At 35.9% G+C, this 10,123-nt stretch overlaps 1 protein-coding gene across 1 annotated transcript; it reads left to right on the top strand.

Annotated features, from left to right (window-relative positions):
* Positions 1–7,054: 7,054 nt before the first annotated feature.
* On the top strand, positions 7,055–10,090 carry LOC112747976 (ribose-phosphate pyrophosphokinase 1-like). The gene is made up of 8 exons (XM_025796187.3): positions 7,055–7,592; positions 7,704–7,877; positions 7,988–8,236; positions 8,612–8,755; positions 8,842–9,009; positions 9,113–9,182; positions 9,396–9,477; positions 9,761–10,090. The coding sequence occupies exons 1-8, from the start codon at positions 7,434–7,436 to the stop codon at positions 9,939–9,941; spliced, it is 1,227 nt and encodes a 408-aa protein (XP_025651972.1). The 5' UTR covers positions 7,055–7,433; the 3' UTR covers positions 9,942–10,090.
* The last annotated feature ends 33 nt before the right edge of the window (positions 10,091–10,123 follow it).

Genomic DNA, 10,123 nt, shown 5'->3' with positions numbered 1-10,123 from the left:
CAATGAAATAATTAAGCAACAGTTTAAAGGTTGAATTTGACCTCCTAAATCACTTTGTCGGTATTGTAAAATCCTAAAAAAAAATAGTAAAATTCTAAAAAGTTAAGAATAAATCTAGAGTCACTTAAAACTGACGTAGCATCATGTGAAATTAAAAACAAATATGGAAGTTACCGTTAGCTCTGTTATAATATATTACTAATAGATAAATAGATTGTGAGAAGATAATGTAATTATCCGAGGGATCTTTCTTTGTACCTAATAAAATGTTTTATTATATTTTCTTACTTTTATCTGTTATCTTTTTCTGTTATACAAGTTTTTGGATAAATAGTATACCAAAAACAATAGAGATAATAGTTATTATGCACTGAAAACAGTATTTTCTTTTAAAGTAAAGGGAGATTAACACAACGAAATGGAAATGGAGCAAGAAAAAGAAACCAACAAGCAACATCTGACAAATCAAAGTACAAACCAACTTCTAGTCATCTTCGGCATTGCCATCAATAACCAAAGGGCTCACCACCAATTTATTCATCAGAGAACGTAAATAATCTGTTCATAATTTTCACCATACCTGAGGCATGATTTATGAAGATTCTGTCATTCCTTTTTAATTAAATTGTTCAGATAATAGCAAAGAACCCAATGAAGCAGCTCTTTCTCTCATCCTTCCTAGCTGATATATTTGTTCAGCTTTCAAAGTGTTGCTTTAGTGTACCTGGAAAGGTCCATATCCTTCCAAGGGCGAGCAACCAAGCACACCACACCTGCTAAGTTAGCTCACAACCAACAAACAAATGAAAAGCAGTCTCCACACTTACAACATAAAACACACTTGTCATTCTGATCAATAACACATAATCTAAACAGTCTATCCTTAGTATTCACCCTGCCGACCAACACAAACCAAGAAAATAGCTCAATCTTCGGTGGGATGAAACCTTTTCAAATAGAATTAGTGAAACTATAGCTTGTGATTTCCTCCGATAAAATTTTTGCTTACAACACTTGCACAAAGAAGTTAGTCAAATAAATACCTATTTTATCAAATTTTTAGACTATTCTATCCTCTCTCTTAATTGTGAGTTTGACTGATTATAAGATCTCTCAATCTAACCCCATTTCAAAAATAATACAATCAAACCTAATTAAATCTTGTTCAGACACAATACTAGTATTACCATTCAATTTAAAACAAGAATAAATTACTTTTTTGGCCTTTATTCATTTATTTAAAGGACAAAATATCTTTTTTTTTTAATTTAAAAATCTTTAATTAATTTTCAATTATCCAAGTGACTAGTCTAAACGAATTCGGTAAAAGATGACATACTAATGTGTCAGGATCGCTTAGTCTAGTAATAGAGATTGTTTAGGCCAATTAATTGGATGGTTGGGAAATAGTTATAAAATTCCAAGTTATAAGAAAATGCTTGGTTGGGAAATAGTTATAAAATTCCAAGTTATAAGAAAATGCTTTGTCATTCAAACAAATAATCAAAGACGAAAAACAACATTTACTCTTAAAATAATGACCAGATGAGGCTCTCACCAAACCCACTAATCATGAGAAATAAATTTCAGCTTTGAATTACTGCAAACTCAAGCGTTAAGCTCATTGGCAGTAAATACGAGTAATATTATACTAACAAATTTTATCGAGTAACATCTAGAAAAAAAAAAAAGATCATTTTAAAATAAATCTCCATTTCTAACTACCAAAGATTTAATAACTACAAACAAATTAAATTAATACTATATTTATAAAAGATAAATTTTTTTAACAATATTATCTAATTGTTAAATTTAAAGTTGACTCTGTTAACTCTCATCTTTTCCATCCCATTCTTTTTAACCTCTTCATGCTTAGCTTTCATCCATGGATTTTCAAATATGTTTATTCTGTACAATTAATTAGAACAATTCTAGCATCCAAAAAATGAATAATAACTTAGCAGAAATCACAAAATTTACATATGCAAAAGTTCAATTGTTCAAATTGTTAATTTATATAAGCCACGATGTTCCTAAGGAGTATTTTCCCCCCAAATTATTTTTACGAATAAAACACTTCCAAATCCGTAAACAGAAAATAAAAATCTCAATAATACAAGTAGGGATTTTTTTCATAATAAATTATAAAAAATATTTATTTTCACCAAACTTAGTTTTTAACTTTATTTATCAAAATGCATGTTTTTTTTTGGACAAGTGCGGTCCAACGCGGAACTCTATAAAAATTAGCAAGTTTGCCTTACCTACCGGTGAACTCTATAAATTTTATAGAGTTTGCCTTATCATTCGGCGAACTCCACTTTAAATATATTAAATTGAATTTGAAAAATTAACAATGATAAGTGTTCATACCTGACCTAATACTATGGATCAGGCTCAAGTAAGCCTAAAAGATCCAACCCAAATATTGGCCTTCACCACTTACCCGACCTCATCAAAAGAGATCGGGTCCGACATAGGCTCCTCCCCAAAGAGGTCGGGCTTGACATGAGCTGGCAGATAACACTTACTCAAATAAGTAACTGTCCCCTAAAATCTCTCATCCACTTCCAGAAGTAATATCTCAACAACCCTAAAATAAAAGGACGGTTATCCACCTTCAGAAGTGGAACTATTTCAACGGTGGTTATTGGATCACCGCTATAAATGCACTGACACACTCAGGTAAAACTAAGTTCCAATACATTTTAAACCTGCTTATCCCCTTGCTAACTTAGGCATCGAAGTGTCTTTGCAGGTACCACCCCCATTCCTTCAATCACACAACTCGGACAGCGGCTCCCGAACGCGAACAAGTCGGAGACTACCCTCCATTAACGTTTGGGCCAATTCTTCAAGCCCAACCCACTTATCTCAAGTTACCCACGTAACATTGGCGCCGTCGTCGGGAGCTTGGGAGATCACCTTATAATGGCGGACGACAAGAATGAGGACGGACACACTGCATCAGAATTTGAGCAAGAACAGCAAGATGCAGTTAACAACGACAAGACAATAATCTCTATGCAGAGAGCGGACCAACAACACCGAGAAAGTCTCTCAGGTGTGAAAGACCCAAGGGGAATCTCCTCTGGGGCACACGAATCAAAGAAAGAGGGGCAACCTCATGTTGCCGATTTCATGAGATTGCTCCACAGCCACCAAGGACGGCTGGAGCAACTAGAACAAGAACTAGAGCGACAGTAAGAAGCAGAGAGAAACCTAAGAAGAGAGGTTGAACGACGACAAAAGCTTGAAGAAAAGTTCTTAAGATTGGAGTCCAATCTCCGAGGTAGAGGCCCTTGCGCTAACCGAGAAGATATCCCATTAGGGGGAGAAGATCCGTTTAGTGAAGATATTATGAGGGCAAAAGTTCCGAGGAATTTCAAAAGTTCTGACATGGATCTGTACGATGGGACTACCGACCCAAAGTATCACTTGAGCAACTTTAAAAGTCGGATGTATCTAGTCGACGCCTCTTATGCCACCCGCTGCAAAGCCTTTTCAACGACTTTGACAAAAGCGGTAATGAAGTGGTTCGACAACCTTCCCCCAAGGTCGATCATCAGCTTCGACGACCTCTCGCGCAAGTTCCTCATGCAGTTTTCAATCTAGAAGGACAAAGTCAAGCACGCGCCTAGTCTCTTGGGAGTAAAACAGGAGACCGGAGAACCTCCGAGAGACTATATTAAAAGGTTCAACAAGGCGTGCCTAGAAATTCAAATATCAATTATATTATATATACACTCTAAAATTTAATTACTAAATAAGTTTTTGTTTCCTTAAACAAAAGAGTTCAGCACAATAAAGTGGAGCGAGACAATAAGAAATACAAACACATCAAATAACAACCGAACAACATATCAACACAAAGATTTATCTCATTGTCATCTCCAATATTGTTATCAACAACAAAAGAGATTCACACCTTTCCATTCCTTGTAGTTAAAAAAGGACATGTTAATGATTTTCTCTAATGTTTTCTTTTATTCTGAAATATCCTTCTATTTCTTTTCATCTAGATGTTCCAAATGATTGCAAAAAAATATATCAACCATTTCTTGCGCTCCTTCTTTCTATTTATTACTCCTGTCTAACTTTGAAAATGTTCCTTCAAAGTACCCAAAAAATATCATTGTCTGCCAAAATCAGATATCTGTGCACATTACACTTGCCAAGTAAATTCAGAGCTAAGAAACAAGTGGTGAATACCTTCAACATCCTTATTATATAATACAATATATTATCTTTCTGATTAACCATCCCGATCCGACTCGGCCTTTTCTTTGTATTCACACTGCCTATCAAGACAAACTAAACAAACAGCTCCACTCTTGGTGGAACTAACCCTTTCCAAATAGTCCTAATAAAATTGTAATTTGTTCCGTCTTCCATAAGCATTTTCGCCTATAACAGCTTCTTGTGAATTTTGGGTCTGCATCATCTTGCTTTCATCTTCTGTTTTATCAATCTCTTTTTTTTTGAATAATTTTTTCATTCTGTGCTTAAAAAATTGCCACAATATCATCTTTTTCATTGTACAACATTGTTCTTGACTCCATTACTGATTTTCAAGTCCTTTTGTTTTTCAGTATCTGCTCCTCCAATTTTGAACACTGATTGTCACTGACCCCAACATCATTGTCATCCCCTTCTTCCCTATAACAACCTCTCCAACTCCATCCTCGTCATGCATCGAAGCCTCCCTCCCTCCCTTCGATCCAATTCTTATACCTCCATCAACAAATTCTTGATTGACCCACCATCTGTTTTCAAATTCAATACTATCATTGTTTGCATCATCAGTCCCATCGTTTGCATCATCATCCCGATAGTCCCATCATTCGAGTGCTCAGCGCCATGATCCCCATCATCATGAGCTTCTCTAATCATTCCATCCCCATCACCAACGATTGCATCGAAATATTGTTCCATGATTTTTCGCGTGTTGCTGGACACGTTACGCCGCCGCTTCCATCGTTCCCAACGTCCTCAACATAATCCACATTCTTCACAAATTCAGTGGAGTGTGGTTGGGCTTCAACGTGGTTCAACGGGCACTCTGAATCATCGCTTACACGGTTCGTATCTCGGCCACCTCTAACGTAGTGGTCTCCTTCTCCATGGGACAAATCAACGTCATCTCCTCCGTTATGGCTTGCAAAATGGGTGGGCATACTCTCTCTAAGAATCTTGTTACCCACCCGACCTGGTTATAGCGGACTCGGCCTAGATGCAATGCCTTCTTTAGTGTTGTTCACCCATGTTGTTGATGAACTTGGGCCCATGTGGCCTACTAACCCTTTTTTGTAATTTGTTTATATTACTGGTCCATACATTAGACAGACATTGATTTTTTTTATCCCTTATGGCCTCTTTTTTCAGCCCATTATGCCTACTGCTACAGCTCCATGTCAATGTTTTTCAAATTCTACTTCATTATTTATAACATCACATCCCACAAAATTAGCACTTCCTTCAATATCTCTATAATCTGATTGATATGATTCTATTTTTCTGTGATTATATTTTGAATGGTCATTAATCCGCTCATTTAAAATTAGTTTTGGAATTACCAATCTACCCTTCTCTTCTTCATCCTCCTTTAGCACCTCCATTATCACTTCTGCTGCTTGGTCTCCATAATCTAGCGGATTTGTTAGCCTTATCGACCTTACAACCATATATGTCCATTTACTCGCTGTACCATTCTTTCGTTGTTTGCAGCTTGTGCCACTTTTACCATCATTTTTCAGGTTACAATGCAATCTATATGCTTCACATCCCACCTCTTTTACCAATACATCGAAGTCACTAGTACCTATTGGGATATGAACCTATTCATTGATCACATCCATAACACATGTATCAATTTGCAGATGTCTGACACTGAAGGAGATGCACGATTCCATTACTTTATCACACCCAACTACTTCACCTCATTGACCTTCTATCGTCTTGAAAATATTCACTGACTAAGCATGCAATAGAACTCCAAAACATTCTAATCACACTCTTCGAATTTCACTTCTCTTCAAGTCTATACATCGTGAAACAATTGTAAAAAACTATTCATTTTAAAAGTGTATGTTTTTTCAACATTCAACACACAATCAAAAGTAAGAAGAGTTTTATACGCTCCCAGTTTCGGTACTTAGATGACTTGAGACAAGTTCTTCACAACCATTTCCTTCAAGGAGTTAAAATCAATAGCATTCACCGTATCACCTACTAAACTTCTCCATAGCTACTCCAAATATTCTTTCGACACAACTACTTTTACCTTTTTTGTCCACGCGTTTTCCATATGGATTTTGTTCTTTTTTCTGCTTCTTTAATTCTTTTACGTTTATAAGTGAGTTTATTTGGGCCTCTTCTCGTTGTGGCTGACGAATTATAGTGTTTTGATTGTCACTATTTTCTCTGTGTCCTCTCCATGTCTTTTCTATTCGACATTTTACTATATTTTGTTTCTCCCACAAAATAATCTTGTCTCTTAACTTCATTCATCATTTTTGTTATAGTCTTCAAGACCCTTCATTCACTGTATATTGTACGAACGCAAAAATTTATATATTATCATTTTTTTGTTTTCACGATAAATATATATCATTTATATGTCTAATTTAAAAGACTCATTTTCTAAATACTGATATTCTTTTTTATTTTAAATTCTAGAATCCTTAACCTATTTTTTAGTTCTACTAATATTTTTTGTGTTTCTCATCTACACTCTCTCTCTTTCTTTCTCGTTCTCTAACAATAATACTGTCTTAATTACTAAATAAATTATTCGTATAGAATATCATTCGAAAAAAATATTAATTAATATATACTCTTATAAAGATCATACATTAATAAAATGTCGATGTTTGTATGGATTTTGATGGTTGTTATATAAGACGTTAAAACATAGCATTGTTAGCGCTAACATTTGTAGTAATAATTTGCATATTTTGGAAATAAACTGAAAGAAAGAAAGAAAATAAGAACGGTGCATGAACAATAATATGAATGTACCAGACTACCAGTCAAGTTGTCTAGGTGCATGGAATTTTTTCTTCGCCTTGTATTTAAATCAGCATTAACCACGTTTCCATTTTTCTTATCATCTATTTTTTTTCTTTTTTTTTTTTTAATTCATGCTGCATTTGCTAATTACTAACCCTAATTTGGCAAAGAGCATAAACACCTTTGAAAAAAGAAATTGAAAGCTGGCAAGATAAAGACGAGCGCCTCTTTGAAACGACGTCGTAGAAGAACCCGTGCATGAACCGCACGCGAATACCGAATCCGGTGCTAAAGAAAGAACATAGACACCACCTTGAACACACTTGCACCGATAAGAGAAATATAAACAAAGCTTAGTTCCAAATTCAAAAGGAACTTCCTCTTTCTCCCACTCACAAGCATAAACCCTTAATCGGCGGCAAATGGCGCACACTCTCCTTCAGCCTCCACCGTTGTCGTCGTCTTCTTCTTCTTCTTCGGCCATGTCTTCCTCTTCCTCTCTCTTCCCTCGTGCCTTCGCTCTTCAATCTCTATCCTTTGATCATTCCCGCACTCCAACCTTCTCTCCCTTTACCTCCCTGGTAATTGCATTTACAATTAATAGTTTTAATTTTCTCATTTGTTCTTCCCACACACACTCATTTCCCAGTTTACATTCTTTTAATTTAAAAAATGGTCCTTTGTTGTGTTAGAAATGTGATATGGTCCAACCCCTAAACTGTGTCAAAGGCGAACCGGTAATTCCAGTTCTCAATGAACCCTCGCTTCCTAAGTTCCTTGAATTACCAAAGACTGGGAGAACAGTCAATAGGAACGGTAACAAGTTGAAGCTTTTCTCTGGCTCCGCCAATCCTGCACTTTCTCAGGTTAATTCCATTAACAAAATAAAAGTTTCTAGTTTGTTACTTAGCGTGAGTTATCTCTGAATTGGATAGTGTTGTTGTTTTTACTAATTTGCTATTTCCTTTCATTCTAGGAAATTGCTTGGTATATGGGCCAGCAGCTTGGGAAGATTGCTATAAAGCGATTTGCTGATGGCGAAATCTATATCCAGTTGCAAGAGAGTGTTAGAGGTTGTGATGTTTACCTTATTCAACCAACTTGCCCTCCTGCAAATGAGAATCTAATGGAGCTGCAAATAATGATTGATGCATGTCGTAGAGCTTCTGCCAAGAATATCACTGCTGTGATTCCTTATTTTGGATATGCCAGGGCTGATAGAAAGGCAAGTATTCCTTACCTTGAAGCTTATTCTCTTTGGAAGGATTTCATCTGTGTGGTTTGTGAGGTAGTGAAGCAGCTAGTCAATTGATTGTTCATTTTTCTTCTGTGCACATTGCAATGGAGAAATGATTTGTTTTCTCTTGAGTTTAAACCATCATTGAATCAGATGTTTGTGTTTTTATGTCTTATAAGATAGTGTTAAGCTGTCATTGAATATGATGTTTGTGTTTGTATGTTTATAGGATAGTGGCTGGTTAATATAATTTTTTTTTGTGTGGCAATATTATTGAAGAAGATTTTCAATCGTGGTTTGTTTGATTGATGAAGCAGTTGAAACTAACCAATGATTGGATTTTCTTGCTCTTCCCCATCTCAGACTCAAGGGCGTGAATCCATTGCAGCTAAACTTGTTGCAAATCTTATTACGAAAGCCGGTGCAGATCGTGTTCTTGCTTGTGACCTTCATTCGGGGCAATCCATGGGTTACTTTGATATTCCTGTGGATCATGTACATTGTCAAGTAAGTAAGATTTAAATGGCAGTGGTTAATTTTGACATTTGTTGACAGCTAGATGTTTTTTAACGGTGCCCTTCTATGCCCACTAGCCTGTCGTCCTTGATTATCTTGCCAGCAAGAGAATAAGTTCAAAAGACTTGGTGGTTGTTTCACCTGATGTTGGTGGCGTTGCAAGGGCACGAGCTTTTGCAAAGAAGTTATCTGATGCACCTTTGGCAATTGTCGACAAAAGGCGTCAGGGACATAATATAGCTGAGGTGATTGCTAGAACTAAATATGTGCATTATCAAGGTCATACTAAATTCCTTTTGGAAATGGCAGTTATTTTTTTGTTTCTTATGTTTGAGCTTTACTCTGCAGGTGATGAATCTGATTGGTGATGTAAAAGGAAAAGTTGCAGTTATGGTGGATGATATGATTGACACAGCTGGTATGGGATTAACTTTCACTTCCAATTTCAACATTTGATAGGCAGCAGACTATTGGTCCTGAACTTTTATTTGCTGGTTGTTTTTTCTTTTGGGAATGGCAAAGGGATGTGTAATGCTGCCAAAATGAGTTTTCACTAAATTGCTTCAAAAAAATATTTCTGTCAATTTGTTGGGGTTATACTAGTTTGAGTTCTAATTGTACTGCATTTCAGGGACCATTGCCAAAGGTGCTGCTCTGTTACATGAAGAGGGAGCCAAAGAAGTCTATGCATGCTGCACTCATGCTGTTTTCAGGTATTAAGTTGCTTGTGTCATAGATATTAGGAACTATCAAAAGTTTTGTAGGGTCGGTGTCTAACTGTGCAGTGTTATACCCTAATTGAATCATTAGTGCATCAATTTACACTAGTTGTGATATTTTACTCGGTAGAGCCTAGAGTGATATTTTACTATAGAAAGTTGGAAACCTCACAGCATAATTAGGTGTTATCACTTTAATTAAGTTGCATCTGAATTCTGAAGGAATATTATGTTTATGTTTATTGCTTGTTTTGTTTTATTGAAAAAATTATTACAGCCCTCCTGCAATTGAGAGGTTATCTGGTGGCTTATTTCAAGAAGTGATCATCACAAACACCATCCCAGTTGCAGACAAGAACTATTTCCCGCAGTTAACTATTCTTTCCGTAGCAAACCTGTTGGGTGAAACAATTTGGCGTATTCATGATGATAGTTCTGTCAGTAGCATTTTTCTATGATGAGTTCAGATTATTTATCATAGATGATAGATAGATAGGTAAATTAAATCAATACTTGTCTGGAACCCAAGATTTTCTTATTTTGTATCAATTTTACTGGGTTATCACTCAGTAGTTTTATATATATCCTTTTGGAATGTTCAACTTCATGCATTGTGATTAATCTGCCATGCCTATGACAG

Source organism: Arachis hypogaea, chromosome 15 (assembly GCF_003086295.3).
Source record: "Arachis hypogaea cultivar Tifrunner chromosome 15, arahy.Tifrunner.gnm2.J5K5, whole genome shotgun sequence".
NCBI classification, from domain to species: domain Eukaryota; kingdom Viridiplantae; phylum Streptophyta; class Magnoliopsida; order Fabales; family Fabaceae; genus Arachis; species Arachis hypogaea.
The sequence above is the reverse complement of the archived record's forward strand: the minus strand, read 5'-3'. Positions and strand labels throughout refer to the sequence as shown.